This window comes from Vulpes vulpes, chromosome 16, assembly GCF_048418805.1.
Source record: "Vulpes vulpes isolate BD-2025 chromosome 16, VulVul3, whole genome shotgun sequence".
NCBI classification, from domain to species: domain Eukaryota; kingdom Metazoa; phylum Chordata; class Mammalia; order Carnivora; family Canidae; genus Vulpes; species Vulpes vulpes.
Genome location: NC_132795.1, coordinates 74880119 through 74902577, shown reverse-complemented (window position 1 = coordinate 74902577; position 22459 = coordinate 74880119). Strand labels below are relative to the sequence as shown.

The following is a 22459-nucleotide window of genomic DNA, read 5'->3' as shown; positions in this document are numbered from 1 at the left end:
TGCATGGAGCCTGCTTCTCCCTCTGCCTGTGTCTCTGCCTCTCTCTCTCTCTCACACTGTGTGCCTATCATAAATAAATAAAAAAAAAAAAAAAAAAAAAAAAAAAAAAAAAAAAAAAAAAAAAAAAAATTAAAACTACACCACCTTGGTTAGCATCCACCTGTCCTACGGCGAGGAACTACTTGTGCACTTAGCCTTGGACCTACGTATGCTTTTACACTGTTTTTAAGCCCCGGGAACACAAATCACACCGTTTAACTCTGGAGGCCCCTAGCACAGTACAAAGGTCCTCAACGTTTTCCAGTCCCACGCTTCTCGGAGCTTTCCAGCCAGGACGTGCCCATCGGCGCGGAGCCCAGGCCGCGGGACGTCTGCGACAGCATCCGCGCAGGCCCGCGAACGGTCCCACACCCTGGGACCGTCATAGTCGGCTCTTCTCGAGAGTTCCCGGGCGTCCTTGCTAGTTGGCCCCCCGCAAGCCCCTGCGCCAACCTGGGCGGAGCCGACCCCTTGTGACTCTACCAACTGAAAAGTGCAGGGGTGGAGGCACTGAGCACGCCGAGAGGAAGAAGACAAAACGGAAAGAGAACCGCCCTCAAATAACCGGTCAAGTTACCTTATTATTACTAGCACATCGCGCGGGGCTCCTGTGTCCTGAGAGAAATAGGCTGGCCCGGCTTCCGAGCTAAAACCACGCGCGGCCCCCCCTACGTCTGGCGCGTCCGGCCTTTGGTCTCTCCCGCGCCGGGCGACCCTGCGGTCACGTGCTCCCCCTGTCCTTCTCGCCGAGCGTGCTTCCTGCGGTGGGGACGGCCGAGCCATGGCAGCCCTTCTGAGGCCCGCTCGCTGGCTCCTGCGAGCCCGGGCGGCCCCGCGCCTCCCGCTTTCCCTGCGCCTCCTCGCAAGCGGCCCGAGGCGGCCGCACGCCGCCCCCTGTGTGCCCGCTGCCCGCGCCGGGCCGGTCGCCGGGTGAGTGCCCGGGTGTCTCCCCCCGCGTCTGCAGGGCGGGCGTCCCCCGGGGGCGCGATGCTGGCGGGGGCCGGGCCCTCCTGTCTCCGTGTGTGCCCTCTTCGCCGCTCTGGGGCCAAAAGGTGCCGGGGCCTCGGGCCCGCTCCCCAGCGCGGGTTTTAGGGTGACAGGGTCAGCCGACTGCAGAAGGTCATGCCGTGTGCTAGGCTGGCTTCCGGCTTGGATTCTGCTCTCGCCTGGGATTGGGTCTTCCTGTGCTCGGGCTACTGGCGTCCTATTAATCTGAGCGTGTATTGGGGTGGGGGGAGTTGAAGACTGCTACTGGCCTCGGGTGCTACTTACTCTTCTCCTTAGGACTGACCAGCTTGGGTGCTGCCCCTCGTGCGAGCATTATTTGTGATCAGTAACCTGCTGGGACTTGGATTTCCAGAGGTTTATTGTGGGAGGGATAGGTTGGGAATTTAAGGTGAGCCGGAGATAGTTAGTTATGGGGGGATAGAGAGGGACGTTAATTATGATCACTTTGGGCTTTTGCTTTGCCTTTCCTTTCGGCATTTAGAAGGGCGGGATATGGGTTGGGAATTGTCCTAGTAGGGCCCTGCAAGCGTCAATGAGTGAATAAGTGAACAAGTGCAGAGGACTCCGTGAGGATATAAGGAGGCCGAGGGATCGGTGGTGTCAAATGTGTGAATACTTTCGTGGATCGAGGTTTATCAGGAGATAGGTCTGGCATAGACTCGGAGGGGGCATAAGGAAGTTTGATGAAAAAGTAGGAAAGTGGTATTCTGGCCATCTGAGAAGGGGGAGATGGGCACTGAGGTTTTAGAATTGGAGAAACCCAGATTTTGAAAGACTGTTTATAAATAAAGTTATTTTGGGAAGACAACATAGGATGAAGAGCCAAGGATTTGCCATTGGGCAAGTCACTTAAACCATTTCTGGGCCTCAGTTTCCTTAGATGGAGTGGTAATAGGGTTGGTAGCACTGCGTGAGATTGTCTATAAAAAGCACTTAACATAGGGCCTGGTACCTAGGAAGTACTTTATTAGTTGTAATGGTAGTAATAACTATGATTACATGGATCTTTGTGGAGCAGCCTGGAAACCTATTCTCTGCATAAAATTATATGGAGGAAAAGTTTTACGACTTAACAACTCAGTTATAGATCTTAGGAACGTAACCTACTTCTAACTTACGGCCTGCCTGGATTTTGTTCTTAGGCCTGAACAGTTAACCTTCAGGAGCCATGCCTCTGCTTTCTCAGAAAGTATATCTCTGCTTTCAAAGACTTTATTTTGAGAAAGTTGTGCCAATTACTTTTTTAAAGATAGTCCTTAACTATCTTCCATGAGGCCAGAGGAGGGTCAATGGTATCTTTGATCTTCACTGTTGCATTCGAGGAAAACTGTAGAACACAATCTAGTAGAGAGGGTGTTGGTCTTGGTGTTCATTAGACCTGGATTCCGTTGGCCTGCTCTGTAATCTAACCTAACCTCTTTGATCCTCAGTTTCATGATCTGTAAGGTCGTGGTAACAAGGCCTTTCTCCCTTTTTTGCAAAGCTGATTTCTTGTCATTCAGGATTCAACTTAAATACTGTTTCTTCAAAGAAGCCTTATCTCAGCACTCAATCTAAAATCTATGCTATTTTAATTTTATCACGGTATGTGTGACTTGTCCAATATTAATCTGTTTTTTGTTTGTTTCCTTTAGTAGAGAAAGTGAATTGCGTAAGAGCAGGACTTTGTTTTGCTCACCACTGCGTACTCAGCTCATAACAAACAATAAAGAAATGTTCCATCTTTCTCTTGTACTCTTAACAGTCCTTTTGTGACAGTCTCCTGACCCACGGCCTGTAAGAATGCCCAGATCTTTCCCACCCGAAAAATAAACCCTTTCTTAGAACTCTGGACTTAACCTCTAGGTGCTTCCCAGTTTCCCTTCCCTTCTCCCTATTCCTGTCTCCTTTATTTCCTCATTTCATGTTCATTCTTCCACCCACTGCAATCACACTACTGGCAAAGCCATCATTGTCTTATTTATTAATTTTTTGTTGTATATATTTTTTATTTTACTTACTTTTTTTTAGTAGGCCCCACACCCAGTGTGCCTAACGCAGGGTTTGAACTCCCCACCATAAGATCAAAACCTGAACTGAGATCAAGAGTCAGTTGCTTAACTGACTGAGCCACCCAGATACCGTTATTTTATATTTTTAAATTATAAAACTCATGTGCCTTGAGGAGCAATTGCAAAATACAGAGGGATTAGTAATAAATTAAAAATCACCCTTAGGTGCCTGGCTGGCTCAGTCTCTGTAGTGTGAGGCTCTTGATTTGGGGGTTGTGAGTTCGAGCCCCACGTTGGGTGTAGAAATTACTTAAAAATGAAATCTTAAATAGATAAAATAAATAAAAATTATCCTTAATTCTATCATCCAGAGAGAGCTGTTGAAATGTATACATCCTTTGTGTGTGCATGTCCTTTTTTTTAAAAAAAAAATTTATTCATGAGAGGCACAGAGAGAGAAGCAGGCTCCTCACTGGAGCCCCCTTTGGGGACTCGATCCCCAGACTGGGATCACTCCCTGAGCCAAAGGCAGGCGCTCAACCGCTGAGCCACCCAGGCATCCCATGTGTGTGGATTTTTTTTTTTTTTTAAGATTTTATTTATTTGTTCATAGAGACACAGGCAGAGGGAGAAGCAGGCTCCATGCAGGGAGCCCGATGTGGGACTCAATCCCCGGACTCCAGGATCACGCCCTGGGCCAAAGGCAGGCACCAAACCGCTGAGCCACCCAGGGATCCCCACGTTTGTATTTTTTAGTCTTGCTCCCCATTACCCATTTCAGTACTTTTTTCTTTAACAAATTTTTCTTAAAAACCAGCTCTTACCGTATTCTCTGTGGGGAGTTTGAGGGGCAAACACTGTTGCTTTCCCACAGACTCTTTTTTTTTCCCCTTTGCACTTGGATCAGAAGCTGCTTATATTTTCTTGTGAGAGTTTTTGGACTTCTGTGCTTCAGAGGAAAGATAAACTTTGAATTATATCCATTTGGAAGTGGATCTAGATTGGTGATTGACTTAAAGGGGAAGAGCACATACTGCCCTATGACAGAATGATGTGACTTCTAAAGTTGGAAGGAAGGAAACTTTCCCTGGCTTATTTCTTAATAAGAAAAAAATCTTAACAAATATTAAGAGTCTGTCTGGGTCCTTTGGAGTTATGATTCAGCCTCTGGTTTCTGTGTCTATACACTTCTTAATTACAGAGGGCTATGATAGGCACATGTACAGCTCATATATTCTGTCCATAAAAGAGGAACATAATACTGTGGTATTTCAGAGAGAAGAGCAGTCATATTTGTGGTAGGGGGCTCACTTGAGTGTAAGAGAATGTATGGTAATGAGTAGTCAGAGTGTTCTAGGGGAAGAGAAGAGCATGAAGGGACTTGGAGATCAAACTTTTATCTTGTGTGGCTACATGGGATTGGATGTAATGGAAGTTGATACCACCAAGGTCAGTTGATTCCTTGTAGCTACTAAGGTTGTTTAGAAGTTGGTCATTTGATGATTGGAAGCAATCGGAGGGTTTTGAGAGGTATAGGTCCTGACAAAGTTTACATAGACTGTAGGAGAGACAGAGGTTGGGGGTGGAAAGATCAGTAGGAACAACATTGATACTACAGATTAGGGCTAATAGGACCTCAGCTAGGTGGTGCAGAACTGAAACGCTTTTCTTCTTGAGAGGGAGCGAACAGGAGATTGGTCAGCATGTTGGCAAAATAAATTTGGAGATGAGGCTAAATAGTAGTACCTTCAGATTAAATCTTTACCATTTTCAAGTTGTTTGTATGATTACATCACACATATATTTCAGGAAGAGTGAAGTAGTTTATCTGGGATCTCCAGTTGGGATTTAGCTACAGACTCAGCTGCCCAGACTGTAGGCACTGGGCAGCCGTGTCTGTAGGCAAAACACTGAAGTGTTTTGAATATATTGTGTTTTAGGTATTGAAGAGATTACTTATAGACATAAAGACATTTTTTAAAACGGGAAAGGAGAGAAAATGAGTGGGAAATATCAGTGAGGTGACAGAACAGGAGAGACTCCTAACTCTGGGAAATGAACAAGGAAGGGAGGTGGGCGGGGGGGGGGGGGTTGGGGTGACTGGGTGATGGGCACTGAGCGGGGGCACTTGACGGGGTGAGCACTGGGTGTTATGCTATATGTTGGCGGATCGAACTCCAATAAATACACACAAAAATACATTTTTTAAAAAGGTGATATGATACATTATAAATTTAGGAACTAAAGACAAGTAAGTAAGAACGTAAGATCTGAGAATGTAAACTCTGGAAGGGATCTTTAGAGTAATCTTGTCCATCCCACTCTCACTTTATAGATTCTAAAGAGTATCTTGTTCCATATCACATCATAGGTCCCAACCTGTTCATCACTTCCTGTCCAATCTGAGTACCACTGAAACTGTTATTTATTTTAAGTTTTTTGTTTTTTTTTTAAAGATTTTATTTATTTGAGAGAGAGAGCACACAAGGCAGGGGAAGAGGCAGATGGAGAAGCAGGCTCCATGCTGAGCAGGGAGTCTGATGCAGGACTCCATCCCAGGACCCTGGTATCATGACCTGAGCTGAAGGCAGATGCTTATGTGACTGAGCCACCACTGATATTTTTCTTAACGTTGGTTTTAGGTTTAGACTAACATTATCGTAACTTTATCTTAAGCAAAAATATTAGTAAAATAAAGACCTTGATGTGATAGTTATTTTTAAGTATTAATTAAAATAGATAAAACTGCTAAAATAGAAAATTTTTGTTTAATTTTTATTTATTTATTTTTTTGAAAATTTTTGTTTAAATGCTATCTATCTTGTCTAGTGGAAGGGTGATATTTTTGGAAATACTTTACTATTTCAGTTAATCTTCGTGATATCCTTGTGGGGTAAATACTGTTATCTCCCAGATTTTACAGGCTTAAAAGTTGCAATAACTTGGCCACATTACACATCTTTTTTTTTTTTAAAGATTTTATTTATTCATGAGAGAGAGAGAGAGAGAGTCAGGGAGAAGCAGGCTCCAGCAGGGAGCCCGATGTGGGACTTGATCCCAGGTCTCCAGGATCAGGCCCTAGGCTGAAGGTAGTGCGAAACCGCTGAGCAACGCAGGCTGCCCTACGTTATATATCTTATAAAGGGCACAACATGATGTCAGGCTGGTCTGCAAAACTCAGGTTCATGCTCTTCAAGCTCAGAGCTCTTGTGTTTCCACCATGCCATGGAGCCTTCTGTTTTTGTCTCTAAGATTGTGCTTGTCAAGTGTTCATGAAAATAACATAATAGGGTAGGATGTATACAGAGGATTAAGTAAGCCTTTCTAGGGCACTTTGACATGAAATTTTCTTCATTATACATAAAGAAGTGAGAATTAACATTGTATTGGTGAGATTTCTTGCTTGGACTTTGCAGTTAAATTGGCTGGGGGCTTTGGTGATAGCTATTTCTTTCCTGTCTCCACCACTCACTCTGGTGTAATCTTTTGTCACCCTTTACTTGGACAATTGCAGTATTTTCCTAAATGGTATCCCTGTCTTAATTCTTGTTGCTCTCTAATTCTTTACCCCATGGCTAGACTAATCTTTTCTTTTTTTTTTTAGACTAATCTTTTCAAAACAGAAATAGATCATGCCACAATCCCTGTTTATAAATCTTCAATAGGGTTCTGATACAGCTCTGTACCTAGAATAAAATCTGTACCAAAAATGAAATCCAGAAAGACTCTTTATCATCACAGTCTTTCATGATCTAACCCACTCAGTAACCCAGTCTTCCTCTCCAGCCACATCCCGTGTGTTGCTTACTTGCTTGGCCTGCTGACTGTTCTGGCTTGCTTGGAATACTGCTCCCCTGTTGTCTATGGCTGCTTCTTTTCATCCTCAATTAAAAAATTAGTGTCATTTTCTTTGAACATTTCTTTTTAAGATTTTATTTATTTATTTTTAAAAAAAGATTTTATTTATTTATTCATGAGAGAGACAGAGAGAGAGAGAGGCAGAGACACAGGCTCCATGCAGGGAGCCCGATGTGGGACTTGATCCCGGGACCCCAGGATCACGCCCCACTGAAGGCAGGCGCCAAACCGCTGAACCCCCCAGGGATGCCTTAAGATTTTAAGTAACCTCTGCACCCAACATGAGGTTTGAACTCATAACCTCTGCATACTCCACTGACTGAGCCAGCCAGGCACTCCAAATTTCCATTTGGTTCCTCATTTTCAAAAAAAAGTTATTATTTTTTGTAATCTCTCTACATGTAGTGTAGGGCTCAAACTCAGGAACCCAAGCTCAAGAGTTGCATGCTTTTCCAACTGAGCCAACCAGGCATCTCCATTTTCTTTGAACATTTTATTTGAAGTAGAGCTCTGTTTCATTGAAGTCCCTTGTTTATGTCCTTCATAGAGCCTAACACAAGTGTTTATTTTTTTGAAGTTTAATTGAATATCAGGTTTACTTACCAGATAAATAGAAGGGCTGATCCTAGCATAGTGCCTTATACATTGAAGGTGCTCAGTAAATATTTTTTGAGTTAATAAATGAAAGAATGTAGTGTTGTGATCAAAGTTAAGAACAACTATAGGATATTAAAGAGAGAATGACATGAAGATGACTTTGGGAATGGTTGATCTGGCAGTTGTATGAATAAATCCTGAAACCTGAGAAAGTAATTATGGATTTGTTGCAAAAAAATCCATGTATTCTGGATTGAGCAAAGGATCAGAAAGATATCTGAGGAGTCAACAGATAGATGTGAAAGGTGAGAGGGATTGAGCAATAAAATAACCTAAGATTTTTTTAAAAAATTATTTATTTATTTATGAGAAACAGAGAGGCAGAGACACAGAGGGAGAAACAGGCTCCATGCAGGGAACCGACCTGGGACTTGATCCCATTTCTCCAGGATCACACCTTGGGCTGAAGGCGGCGCTAAACCGCTGGGCCACCAGGTCTGCCCTAACTCAAGATTTTGAGCTTGAAAGAACAATGCAGTGGTGGTAAATATAGCAGTAGAGAAATTTGAAAGAAGTACCAACCACTTTTAAAAGGAGGCATTATTGGGGCGCCTAGGTGTCTCAGTTGGTTAGGTGTCTGACTCGATTTCAGCTCAGGTCATGGTCCCAGGGTTGTGGGATCCAGCCCTGAGGTAGGCTCCATGCTTTCTGAATAGTCTGCTTGAGATTCGTTCTTTCTCTCTCTCTTCGCATTGCATGCATGCATGTGTTCCCTCTCTCTCTTTTAAATAAATAAATCTTTAAAAAAAAAATTAGGGATGCCTGGGTGAGTCAGTGGTTGAGCATCTGCCCTTCTCTTCGGTCATGATCCCAGGGTCCTGGGATCAAGTCCCACATCAGGCTTCTCACAGGGAGCCTGCTTCTCCCCCTGCCTATGTCTCTGCCTGTCTCTCTGTGTCTCTCATGAATAAATAAAACTTTTTTTTTTTAAGATTTTATTTATTTATTCATGAGAGACACAGAGATGTGGGACTCGATCCCAGGACCCCAGGATCATGCCCTGAGCCAAAGGCAGACACTCAACCGCTAAGCCATGAAGGCGTCCCTAAATAAATTTTTTTTTTTTTTTAAGATTTTATTTATTTATTCACAAGAGACAGAGAGAGGCAGAGACACAGGCAGAGGGTGAAGCAGGCTCCATGCAGGGAGCCTGACGTGGGACTCAATCCCAGGTCCCCAGGATCAGGCCCTGGACTGAAGGCAGTGCCAAACCGCTGAGCCACCTGGGCTGCCCCCTAAATAAAATCTTAAAAAAAAAAAAAAAATTAAGGGCAGACCAGGTGTCTCAGCGGTTTGGCACTGCCTTCAGTCCAGGGCCTGATCCTGGGGACCTGGGATTGAGTCCCACGTCAGGCTCCCTGCATGGAGCCTGCTTCGCCCTCTGCCTGTGTCTCTGCCTTTCTCTCTCTCTCTCTTTCTCTGTCTCTTGTGAATAAATAAATAAAATATTAAAAAAAGGGAGGAGGCATTATTGGAGCACCTCGCTGGTTCAGTCAGTGGAGAGTATATAACTCTTGACCTCAGGGTTGTGAGTTGAAGTCCTACATTGAGCATGGAACCTACTTTAAATAAAAAGAGGCATTACCCATTTTTAACATGTTAAGCTTAAGTGGAATCAGTATATGTAAAAAATGTTTTTAAAAGAATTGCATACCACGATCAAGTTGGGTTTATTCCAGGTGTGCAAAGCTGACTCAGTATCTGAAAATCAATCCATGTAGTCAAACATATCAAAAGGCTAAAGAAAACTCAAGTGAAATAGTTAAAATTAGGGATTGGTGAGAACAAATTTGAGGTCCCCATTCCCTACAAAATAGTACAGCAAGATAAGCTGGGAGAAAGAGTGAGAGAGAGAGAGGCAGAGACACAGGCAGAGGGAGAAGCAGGCTCCATGCTGGGAGCCCGACGAGGGACTCGATCCCAGGTCTCCAGGATCACACCCTGGGCTGAAGATGGCACTAAAACCGCTGAGCCACCTGGGCTGCCCTCCAGGTTTAATTTTTACCACTTTCCATTGTGAACCCCTTATTGCAGCCAGGTTAGTTTTCTTGATTCTTTTCTGCCATGTTGAGCTCATTTCGGAAGGAGACTACCCAAGTACAGATCTGGGACCTGTCATCCTGTCATTAACTAGCTTTTGCTATGACTTTGGGCAATTTGCTTCAGTTTTCTTATCTATAAAATGAAGATTATGGTAATAATTTTTTGTTACCTAGGAAGCATCATTAAATGTATAATAAATATTAATTACTGGTTATACCTATTCTATTGCAAATCTGTATACTCTTTTTTTTTTTTTTTTTTTTAAATTCTGGGAGCTCCAAAGTGCTAGATCTCCGATGACTCATAATAGCAATGAAGAACGTAACACAGAAGGGAGAATTTTGAGAACATGTGTGATTAGTTTCCTGTATATTTGAAGTTTAAAAAGAATGAGTAATACTTCAATAAAAAGTTTATTTGAGGGGCCCCTGGGTGGCTTAGTCAGTTAAGCATCTGACTGACTCTTCAGTCATGATCCCAGGGTTCTGGGATCAAGCCCCATGTCCGGCTCCCTGCTCAGTGGAGAGTCTGCTTCTCCCTCTCCCTCTGTTGCTATTCCCCTTGCTTGTGCACGTGTGTTCTCTCTCTCTCTCAAATAAATATATATGTGCTGCCGAAGTGAGTACTCTCTCAAATAAAAAAATCTTTAAAAAGTTTATTTGAAAAAATAAGTGTCAGGAATACCCAAGACAGTGCAGCCCCGGTGGCCCAGCGGTTTAGCGCCGCCTTCAGCCCGGGGTGTGACCCTGGAGACCTGGGATCGAGTCCCACGTCGGGCTCCCTGCATGGAGCCTGCTTCTCCCTCTGCTTGTCTCTGCCTCTCTCTCTCTCTCTCTCTTTCTCTCTCTCTCTCTCTCTGTGTGTCTCTCATGAATAAATAAAATAATAAAAAAATTAAAAGAATACCCAAGACACATAAAGAACTCTTAAAATTCAACGATAAGAAAACTTAAAAAGGGAAACATAATGATCCAATTGAGAAATGAACAGAATATCCGAACAGATAGGTCACCAAGAAAGACATAAAGGAGGCAAATAAGCATATGAAGAAATGTTCAACATCATATATCTTTAGGGAATTGCAAATTGAAACAATTAGATGCCACTACATACCTGTTAGAATGACTGAAATCTGAAACACTTGTGGCACCAAATGATGGTGAGGATGTGGGGCACTAGAGAGCTCTCCGAGTCATTGCTGGTGGCAATACTGAGTGGTACAGCCATTTTGGAAGACAGTTTGGCAGTTTCTTTCAAAGCTAAATAAACATGAGCTTACCATATAATCCAGCACTCAAACTTTTAGATCCTTAACCTAGATGAATAGAAAATTTACAAAAATCTGCATGCAAATTCTTATGGATGCTTTATTCATGCTTGCCCAAATTGGAAGCAGCTAGTATGTCTGTCCTTCCTTCAGTAGATGAATGGATAAACAAATGGTGTTAAATCCATAAAATGGAATATTACTCAGCACTAAAAAGAAATGCGTTATCAAGTCACAAAAGGACATAGAGGAACCTTAAATGTATTTTGCCTTGTGGAAGGAGACAGTCTGAAAAAGTCTTTGTACTATGTGATTCCAACTACAAAGCATTTTGGAAAAGGCAAAACTACAGAGAGGGAGAAAGGTGATTACCAGGGGTTCAAGAGGAGGGGGGGAAGGGATGAATCGGTGGAGCATGGGGCATTTTTAGGGCAGTGAAACTGTACTGTGAGTACTGTAATGCTTGTCATACATTTGTCAAAAACTCTTAGGTATGTACATATACAGAGTGAACCCTATTGTAAATTATAGGCTTTAATGTATCATGATTGGTGTATCATTTGTAACACATGAACCACAGTAATGCAAGATATAAATAGGGGAAACTGAGTGGAGAGGGAAGAGGATATGTAGGAACTCTACTCACTGTACAGTTTTTCTGTAAACCTAAAAATGCCTTGAAAAAGTAAAATATTAGAAAAAAAAACCAGGGGGGATCCCTGGGTGGCGCAGCGGTTTGGTGCTTGCCTTTGGCCCAGGGCGCGATCCTGGAGACCCGGGATCGAATCCCACGTCAGGCTCCCGGTGCATGGAGCCTGCTTCTCCCTCTGCCTGTGTCTCTGCCTCCCTCTCTCTCTCTCTCTCTCTCTCTCTCTCTCTCTCTCTCTCTGTATGACTATCATTAAAAAAAAAAAAAAAAAGGTTTAAGAGGGGAGTCCCATGGAAGCCTGCTTATCATAATCTGATCCTTGTACCTTTTTGAAATATGGACGTACAAAATCAATTTTTTGTACTAAAGAGTCAAAATAAAAACTACCATCAATTAAAACAAACAGAAAAACAATGCCAGATTTTGCTAGAGAAAATTTATGAGGAATCTGAATATTAGTGGTGAGTGCCAGAGTCTTAGGAGGGAACCTAAGATGTTTAACTCAAAAATGCAAAGGAGTCATTTATGACACGATAAGATGATAAAATGATTTTCCTTTATGTGGTTACATCAATTTTGGTCATCAGAATTTGGAGACAGTGCCTTCTAGCATGTGCAAGTCTGATGGTTAGGTGCCTCTGCTACATGGATCCACCTTCACCCCTGGACTTTACTTTCTGTCACAGCATACGTATTGTTCTAGGCATGAAATTCTTATTTCCTGTTGAGTATGTTTCTGTGGAATTTAAAAATAAATTTTAGGCCAAATAATATAGAAAGCATTGCCAGGTAGGGAAGCGCTGGAAACTTCCTTTTGAAGAGTGAAGAATCCTTTAGTTAAATAACTAACCTTCCTTCACCCCAGTTAATTCTATGGTGGATTCATAGTTCAGCTTATCTAATTAAAGTCGAGTTTACTTGTGTGAAGATTTAACCGCATTAAAGATTTATTTGTGAGAAAAATTAGCTTTAAAATGTTCAGAATTGGGACGCCTGGGTGGCTCAGCGGTGGGGCACATCTGCCTTTGGCTCCGGGCGTGATCCTGGAGTGCCGGGATCGAGTCCCACATGTGCCTTCCTGCATGGAGCCTGCTTCTCCCTCTTTGTGTCTCTGACTCCGTGTGTGTGTGTGTGTGTGTGTCTCATGAATAAATTTTTAAAAATGTTCAGAATAACATACTGGTTTACTAACCTCTCTGTCTTCTGTCTGAATTTTGTATTTGTTTGATCATGTATTTTAAAACTGCATTTTAGTAAAGGTTTAACTTTTGTGCTTTTTCACAATTTATAAGATTTAGGTATGTAAAAAATCTTGGCAAATACATTTCACTACAATTGTGCAATTTTTCTTTTTTAAACATTTTTTATTTTCTTTTAAAGTTTTTTTTTTTTTTTTAATACATGATAGACACAGATAGAGAGGCAGAAACACAGGCAGAGAGAGAAGCAGGCTCCTCGCAGGGAGCCCAATGTGGGACTCCATCCCAGAACCGCAGGATCACTCCTTGGGCCAAAGGCAGGCACTCAACCGCTGAGCCACCCAGGCGTCCCAAATTTTTTTTTTTTTTTTGAATAATCTACACCCAACGTGAGGCTCGAACTCACAATCCTGAGGTCAAGAGTTGTATACTCCATGGACTGAGCCAGCCAGGCACCTCTCCAGTTTTGAAATTTCTGTATTAATCAGTTTTCATTGTTGAACAATATTATTTATTACACACTCACCTGAACTTCATGTTCAGAGTGATTTAAAATAATGTTATTTTATGTTTACCGAGTGAGGGCATAGTTTAGTAACAGCTGATCCAGTAGACAGGTGAATGGCCAGGGAAAACCTTTGAAAATAAGGGATAAACATGTAGGAGTGGTACATATTTCTGTGGATTTTAGGTAATTCAGCTCATTTAATCAGTTAGCCATTTACAATGTGCTGATCAATAGATTTGTAAAGGTAAGACGGAGTTGTCTTATTTAATTAGTGTCCTGGTTTTTTTCCATTGTTTTCCAGTCTGTTTACATAGGTAGACTTATTGATGACCAGAGTGCTTGTGATTTGTCCCAGATCACAGTGGTAGGAATTTTAGTATCAAGTTACTGCCTTTGTATTTTACATAATCTTGTAGTGAAACTTTCGTTGTAGCTTTAAAAAAAAAAAAATTATTCATGAGAGATACACAGTGAGAGAGGCAGAGACAGGCAGAGAGAAGCAGGCTCCACGCAGGGAGCCCGATGCGGGACCCGATCTCAGTTCCCCAGGATCCCACCTTGGGCTGAAGGCAGAAGCTCAACTGCTGAGCCACCCAGGCATCCCTATAGCTTTCTTTAATGTAATATCACATACTTAATCATTTAATTTGTAGCTGATTTTTCCAGGTTAATAATATAGGCTAGGAAACCAACAGTTTTATTTATTTATTTTTAAAAAAGGTTTTATTTATTTGAGTGAGAGAGAGCGTGCATGAACACAAGTGGGGGGCGGTGGAACAGAGGGAGAAGGAGAACAGTGTTCCTGCACTGGGCAGGGGGCCCAATGTGGGGCTCCATCCTAGGATCCCAGGATCATGATCTGAGCTGAAGGCAGAAGCTTAACTGTCTGAGCCACCCAGCTGCCCCAACAAGTTTATTTTTAAACTCACTACTTTGTAAACATTTATTTTGGTAATCATAGTAAAGATGTGCAAATGCAAGAAAAATGGGATTATCATCCTGTAGGCATCCCTGGATTAATAAGCATAGTATCAGACTTTGTTAATATGTGCTTTGTATATATTATTTAGTTATAATTCCTGGCTGCTATGGAAAGTTTAAGGTATTTTGGAATAAATGTGTAAATCTTTGCACATTAGAAATTTTGTCTTAGGGGCACCTGAGTGGCTCAGTTAACTGCCTGCTTTCGGCTCTGGTCGTGATTCTAGGATGCTGGGTTGGAGCCCCTCATCAGCTCCTTGCTCCTCAGGGAGACTGCTTCTCCTTCTCCCTCTCCCTCTGCCTGCCACTCCCCCTGTTTGCAAGTGCTCTCTCTCTGTCAAATAAAATCTGTAAAAAAATAAAAAAGCAATTTATGTTAAATAATGTTTTAATACAATAGTAAGTTTAAATTCAAAGATTTATGACAGGGTTGTCACACATAAGGATTATTTTTAAGTCTGGTATTTGTAAATTAGGTACAGCCTGTATTTCTATAGTATGGATTACCTCTGATTCCGTGTTTGAGAGCATTTGGCTTACGTATTAGGCTCCATATTAAAATATTGAATGATTTAAAGGTTGTTTGCTCTTTATAAACACACGTGCTAGTCTGATCTTGTCCAATTTATAATTTTTTTTTTACTTTCTGAAAACTAATGATGGTTTATACCAGGAATCCAGTTATATTTTTAATGAATGCTGTTGTTCAAATAACTAGAAAAGTATATAATTAGCATCTTGACAGATGGAAAGCAGATAGGATTGGGAGCTGAAATTCTAAAATGCTTCAGATTTATTTAAACAGATTGGAAATTCTTTTGTCCTGAATGACTCTTTAAGATACTGTATAATTTAAACTTGGACATTGGTCTTCTATTAAATTTATAATGAGATTATACCTAGAAAGCATTTGAAAGCAGTTAACAGAATTTTGAGTATGTTAGATCTCTTGTCTCATTTGTAGAGCTTTGTAGCATAAACTGCTTCATTTTCCTTCATTAATCTGGTTTTACTTAAGAGAAATTTTAAAAAAACTCTTAAATCACACCATATTATTATCTTAGTTTCAAATAATTCCATGTGGAAGGTTATCAAGACATTATCAAACAATTATTTAAGGGATTTACTTTGCATACATTTTGTGCTTTCTTTCTTACCTTTTTAGACTTCTTTAAGCATTTTTGCCTTTTGCACCAGAATTTAAGTATTTAGTAACCAATAAACTTTGCTTATTTAAATAAATTTTGCTCAAGAAGAGAAATATGGATAGAGTTGAGTTAATTACCATTTGTGTTTCATTTTATAGAGGGCTACTGAGCCAAGCCAGGCCATACGCCATTGCTGTTGAGAAAAATAATTTTCTTCAAGAGGAGCCCACTTCTCATAGAAGGAACACCAGTCAATTTGACTGGGCTCTAATGAGATTGGATAATTCTGTCCGAAGAACTGGCCGCATCCCAAAGACTCTTCTACAAAAAGTCTTTGACGATGCCTGTCACTCAGGTATTTGAAAATTTCCTGTATAAAAAGTTGATTGTCTTGTTTGGGGGCAAGCTTGCTGTAGAATATGATTTGATGTTTTTAATTTTGTTTGTTATTTCTCTTGATCATCAAGATTTTATGTCAGGATTGTGATCTTATGGTCTTTCCAACTCATCAGTGCAAAGTTTTGAGTGAAACATTTTGTTTTAGATGTTTATTTTGAAATTAGCAAATAAAAATAGTCTTTTTGCTTCCCAAAGCAAAAAGTTTAAAGAGAATCACTTTTAGTAGTAACTTGTCTTGGTAGTTATTATTTTTCTTACATTCCATTGTACAGTGTCAGCTTTCCCTAAGATGCTTATGTATGATAGATTTCCAGAAAGATCATTATTTCCCTTTCATTTTCACTTAGTTTTATAATCTGTTTGAGTCACTTACTTTGATAGTCTGGTGGAAGCCTGTGGGCCCCCTTACCACCACCACCCCCCGCCCCCCGCCCGCAAACCCACATGGAAACACGCACATAATTTTGCATATAGTTACAGAATATGCTCCAGCTTCCTAAAGCCCATCTGGAATTATTCAGATTAAGAAGCTGTGGGTTTAATGATGAGGGATAGCAAAACAAATATCAGTTATAATTGTGTGCATTTAAAGGCTCTTGTGTCATTTTCTCTTTTTGATTTATTCAGAGTTGTATAACTATTACCATAGTTATATTTAGAACATTTTTATCACCTCAAAAAGAAATCTCTAAACCCTCAGCCATTATCCCTCAACCCCTCATCCCTTCCAGCCTTAGGCAACCACTGGTGTACTTTCTGGCCTTACAGATTGGCTTATTTTGGATACTTTATATAAATGGACTCATATAGTAGGTGGTTTAGTTTTGGTTTTGTTAGGTTTTAAAGTCTTCTTTCAGAGACACATGGATAAAGGGAGAGGGAAGTTTATTATTTTGTAATTGATTGTAAACCTAAATTTGGTATTCATGGGTTTTAATTGTACTGCATTAGACTGTTTCATGAGATACTGAGAAGCTTAGCCTTTGAATTGCAGTAAGCATTGCTTATAAATTTAGTTCTAGGTATTTTTGTATGCTAGAGTCTTGTAGATTAGATAGATTCATAACCTTAGCTTCCTTAAGAAAACAAAACTAATTTTAAAAACATAACTTTTGGGGGCAGCCCAGGTGGCTCAGCAGTTTATAGCGCTGACTTCAGCCCAGGGCCTGAAACTGGGGACCCGGGATCAAGTCCCATGTCGGGCTCCCTACATGGAGCCTGCTTCTCCTTCTGCCTGTGTCTCTGCCACCCCCCCCCCCCCCCCCCGTATCTCATGAATAAATAAAAAATCTTAAAAATAAAAACAACTTTTGGTAACATTGTAAATGATACTTGTGAATTGGGGTAGAATTGTTCCAGTTTGTGGGTATTTTTAATACTGTCTTGGTGAGACAGGAGATTTTTTTGGATATTTACATTTTGATATTTTTCTGTATGAAATAGCTACTGTGTTAAATTTTATTCATTATCTTTTTCATAGGTAGCCCAGGTGGCAATCAAGCCTTGCTTCTCCTGCGCAGCTGTGGTTCTCTCCTGCCTGAACTACAGCTTTCAGAGAGAACAGAATTTGCTCATAGGATATGGGACAAACTTCAGAAATTGGGTATGACTGTTTAAAAATATGATGTGTATATGTAAAAGGTGTAGATTTTTTTTGGTCAATAAGAATTTTCTTTACATAAATGTTCCAATTCAATTTGATGAAAGAGCTACTTGATGATATTTTTTGGTGAGTTATAGTGACATCTAGGGGCATTAAGAATAAAATAATTTAATGTAGCATTATGTGTCAATTATACTCAAATGAAAAAATCTTCATAACAATTATTACTTTTTATGGTAAGTTAAAAAAGAACAGAATAAAAAGGCATTTGGTTTGTCAGAGTTAGGAATGAATGTACCATTTGACCAAGTAGTTCATTTGTTAGAATATAGGTACACATATACTCAAATATGCAAATGGATACCCTTTATTGTAGCTTGTTTGTAAGAAACTGGAACCAACTCTAATGTCTCTCACTAGGATTGGTTAAATAAATTATGAAGTGTTCATGAATTGGAATACTGTATAACTACTTAAAAAAACTGAAGTTCTATAGTAATGCAGGTGTTCTCCAGAATATAAGTAGAAATAAAGGTGCAGAATGGTAATATATAGTATGCTAGCATTTTTTTTTTTTAAAGATTTTATTTATTCACGATAGACAGAGAGAGTGAGGGAGGCAGAGACACAGGCAGAGGGAGAAGCAGGCTCCATGCCAGGGGCCTGACGCAGAACTCGATTCCGGGACTCCAGGATCATGCCCTGGGCCGAAGGTCGGCGCTGAACTGCCGAGCCACCTAGGGATCCTCGTATGCTAGGATTTTGAAGAAAAATGTTTATATCTGTATATGAATACAATATTAAAATATTTCTGGAAGGATAATAAATACTAGATAAAATTTTTACTCTGTACCTTCTTATGCTTTTAAAATTTTGAACCATGAATGTAGTATCTGTTCAGAAAATAACATAATTTAGAAGACCATTATAAAATCCAATGTTCATTCTTGATTTTTAAAAATCTTAAAAAGAGGGGCGCCTGGGCTGCTCAGTCCATTGAGTTTCTGACTTTTGATATCCTCTCAGATCCTGATCCTGGGGATATGAGTTCAAGCCCCGCATTGGACTCTATGCTGGGCATGGAGCCTACTTAAACAGAGAATAGAAGGATGCTTCTTTAACATGTTAAAATTTAAAGCCAACAACTAATATGTGTAATGGCAGTAAAATAAGATATGAAACAATACTAGAAATTACTGTTTTTTAGATGATGTGTTTATTTACTTGTAAAATCCCAGAAAATCAATTTAAAATAAAGTAGTAGGAAATATTAAATGTTGAAGAATCTGTAACTTTCCCTAGTTAGAAAACAAAATGCATAAAGGATCCAAGTTTAGTCACAAATATGTAAAATATATCCTTCAAGAAACATGTCACTCCATATGGAAGACTCTATAGAATAAACATAGCCTCACCTCAGTTTTGAATTCATCTAGAATTAATTTTGATGATGAGTTTTTTAAAATTATAGATGAGGGCAGCCTGGGTGGCTCAGCAGTTTAGCACCGCCTTCAGCCCAGGGCATGATCCTAGAGACCCGGGATCGAGTCCCACGTCGGGCTCCCTGCATGGAGCCTGCTCCTCCCTCTGCCTGTGCCTCTGCCTCTCTCTCTATCTCTCATGAATAAATAAATAAAATCTTTAAAATAAAATAAAATAAAATTATAGATGAATATTTGACATCAGAATGGAAAAAAGAGTTTTCTAGGTACAAAAGCAGCAGAAAAGTTGAAGATAAAGAATTGATTTCATAAAAAATTTCTGAATGTCAGTAAGTCATGTAATTTGAAAACACATGTTGGACTGGGAGAAAGATTTGTGGGTTTTTTTTTTTTTTTTTTTTTTTTTTTTTATTTATGATAGGCACACAGTGAGAGAGAGAGGCAGAGACACAGGCAGAGGGAGAAGCAGGCTCCATGCACCGGGAGCCCGACATGGGATTCGATCCTGGGTCTCCAGGATCGCGCCCTGGGCCAAAGGCAGGCGCCAAACCGCTGCGCCACCCAGGGATCCCTGGGAGAAAGATTTGTGAAGAAGGTTATATGTACTTCAGTTTTAGAGCTGTAGCCAACCATTATTAGAGTTCAACTTGAATTGATTTTTTAGAAATATTCAGACACTGTATGGTAACATGTAATTGCATTGCAGATATTGAATTTTACGTGGTTCTGTTTAAAGCCCTGTATAACCTATTAATATGGTTAACAGATTGGACACTCAGGGCAGACCACCTACATTCAAATCTATGATCACTTACTAAGCCATGTGGTCTTGGACAAGTGGAAGAGTCAGTTTTCCTCATATATATAAGATAGGGATAAGAGTGACTGTCTCAAAGCTGTTGTGAAAAATGGCTGGGCCTCTTGATGAGAGCACTTTAAGTACAATTCCTGGAACATAGTTATTAGCACTCTACATGTCTAATAAAATAAAAACAAATACTAACTTAATAGAATAGGTCTCTGCTGTCGAGAATCTCAAACTGACCTCAGATATTGACCAGGCCTCTGGTGCTACAGAGTGTTAAGTAAAGATATGAAATTTAATTCATGCAAATCTAGTAAAACATATTAGCCCTAGGTTGATATGATGACCATAATGTCATCAGTGGGTCGAGGAAGGCTGAATGGTAACCATGATTGATGTGGCCGTAGGCAAGATGGACCCAGAAAGTAAACAAAGGGCTTTGGAATACAAGTAGTTAACAACAGCAGACTAGAAAAATAGTGTTCAGCAACTGGAAATGGAGCCTTCAGAGAAACACTTTGAGTACCCTGGTTAGTAAATAAGGAAAGTTGCTAGCACTGTCCTACTTGTATGAAACAACTATAGTCAAAGTTCATCTTAATGTGTGTGTATCGTGGCAAGGACTGCTTTCTGTAGAAAAATCTTTCAGTCACTTTAAATACAGAGGTATTGTCAACATTTTCCAATAGGAAGGGAATACTATGCTGCATAAGTAAGAGAGTTCTTAACATCTGAATAAGCAGTTACTTGTAACTGTACAGTAATTCAATTAATTATTGTCTTAAATACTTAGCTTGCTCTGTTCTGACAGGCTTTCTATATAGATGGGTCAAAGTATGGGGTGAAATGCTGAGGTGATTACCCTTTTTGTTTGTTAAACTTAAGTACGCGTATTTTAGTTGTGATAAAGGATATGATTTTATGTACTTTTCTAAAAGTTTGATTTAAACTTTTTTTGTAGGTACTGTGTATGATGTAAGTCACTACAATGCTTTACTTAAAGTCTATCTTCAAAATGAATATAAATTTTCACCAACTGACTTCTTGACAAAAATGGAGGAAGCAAACATTCAACCAAATCGAGTAGGTAGTTGCTATCATAAATGTTTTTTTGTTACGTCGCTTTTTTTATGTCAGGGAAAAAATAGCATTTAAAAAATATTAACTGGCCCATTTCATTGACAGGTGACATACCAGAGGCTGATTGCTGCTTATTGTAATGCAGGAGATATTGAAGGTGCCAGGTAAGGAGCTCTATAAATGTATGTTTAAGTGAACAAATTTGTAAGTCTTAAAGCCTAGAATATATTCACTCACCTATTTGTTTTTAAATTAAAGTGTTTTCTTAGGGAAATTACTTCACAATATTTTAATCTAGCAAATTTGGTAATACAACTTAGATAAAATATAAAGTTGTGTAAGAGGAGAAAGACAAGTGAATATTGCTATTTTAATTAAAAATTTGATTTACTGGACCAGAAGCTTAAAGTTGCTGCGATGTATAAAGTTGGCTTTGATCTTTGTAAATTGATATTTCCTAAAGGAAATGTTCTCAGCCATTTAAACTATTCATTTATAAAACTGGCAATAGTCTATCTTGCTGATTCATATAAAATCAGTTGTGACATTTCTTTCTTTGTATAAATTACTACTTTTGGATGGAGGTTTTAGGAAATAAGGGATAGATTGAGATGTATAATTCATTTTTAATTAAATGGATTTTATTAAACTTTATGCTTTTTAAAGGTTAATTAGTAGTACAGAAGAAAGAATTAGGTTTTAAAAACTTGCCTGCTGTTTTTACCAAGAGTAGTTCAAGATATATAATTTGATATAATTGAAATAATTTCAGGGAGTGAGATTTTCTGTACATATGTTGTAAAAAGTGTTTTTGATGTATATTTCTAAGAAGTGTATTCATTTCTCTTTTTCAGCAAGATTCTTGGATTTATGAAAACTAAGGATCTGCCAGTCACGGAGGCAGTTTTCAGCGCTCTTGTTACAGGGCATGCGAGAGCAGGGTAATGTTCAACCTAAGATTTTATTCTCAAGCAAGGTTTAAATTAAAATAATTGTAGGGGCCCCTGGGTGGCTCAGTCTGTTAAGCGTCTTCCTTTGGTTCAGGTCATGATTTCAGTGTCCTGGAATTGAGCCTCGCATTGGGCGCTCTCCTCCACAGGGAGCCTGCTTCTCTCTCTTCCTCTCCTGCCTGCAGCTCTGCCTGCTTGTGCTCTCTCTCTGTCAAATAAACAAAATCTTAAGGAAAAAAAAAGAAAATAATTGTATAAGATTCTGAAACCATTTTTATCCCCTCAAAAATTTTGAATGTGTGAGGTAGAAGAACATGCAACTTTTATTTTTTATTTAATATATTTTTTTTTAACCTGCAACTTTTAAATAACTTAAATGTATCTGTTTTGTAAAACTTGTATTTGAAAATTTTCTATTTTAAAAGATAGGGCTGATCCAAAGCCCCTGACTTTCTAAAGTATTTTAATTGCTCTCTTCATGCCTGTGGAAAGCAGTTTCATTTTTGAAGAATAATTTCCTAAACATTATTCTTTCCGTAAAAGGTAAATTTGAGTCATAGCATACTTGACAAAAGAGGACATGTTAATTTAAGGTCTACATGATTATTATGCAATTTGGTTTCTCTTTTGGAAAAGTTGCCTGTCAAAATTTGAGATGTTTATTATTATTGTTACTTCAGAGACTGATAACCATTTTGAAATGTACTTGCTGTTTTCTGATTTTCTTTGCTAATTGGTCTAAACGGTTCATAAGAATTTTTAATTTTAATAAGAATAGGGTAATACATTTATTTATTTATTTTTAAAGATTCTATTTATTCATGAGAGACAG

At 39.7% G+C, this 22459-nt stretch overlaps 1 protein-coding gene across 1 annotated transcript in view; it reads left to right on the top strand.

Moving 5' to 3' along the window:
* Positions 1 to 493: 493 nt before the first annotated feature.
* LRPPRC (leucine rich pentatricopeptide repeat containing) overlaps positions 494 to 22459 on the top strand; it is a 106937-nt gene continuing 84971 nt past the window's right edge. Inside the window, exons 1-6 of the mRNA XM_025992562.2 lie at positions 494 to 969; positions 15507 to 15703; positions 17228 to 17350; positions 20559 to 20680; positions 20783 to 20841; positions 21532 to 21618. Of these exons, the coding sequence (XP_025848347.2) occupies positions 821 to 969; positions 15507 to 15703; positions 17228 to 17350; positions 20559 to 20680; positions 20783 to 20841; positions 21532 to 21618 (737 nt within the window). The 5' untranslated portion in view covers positions 494 to 820. The remainder of the gene's footprint in view (positions 970 to 15506; positions 15704 to 17227; positions 17351 to 20558; positions 20681 to 20782; positions 20842 to 21531; positions 21619 to 22459) is intronic.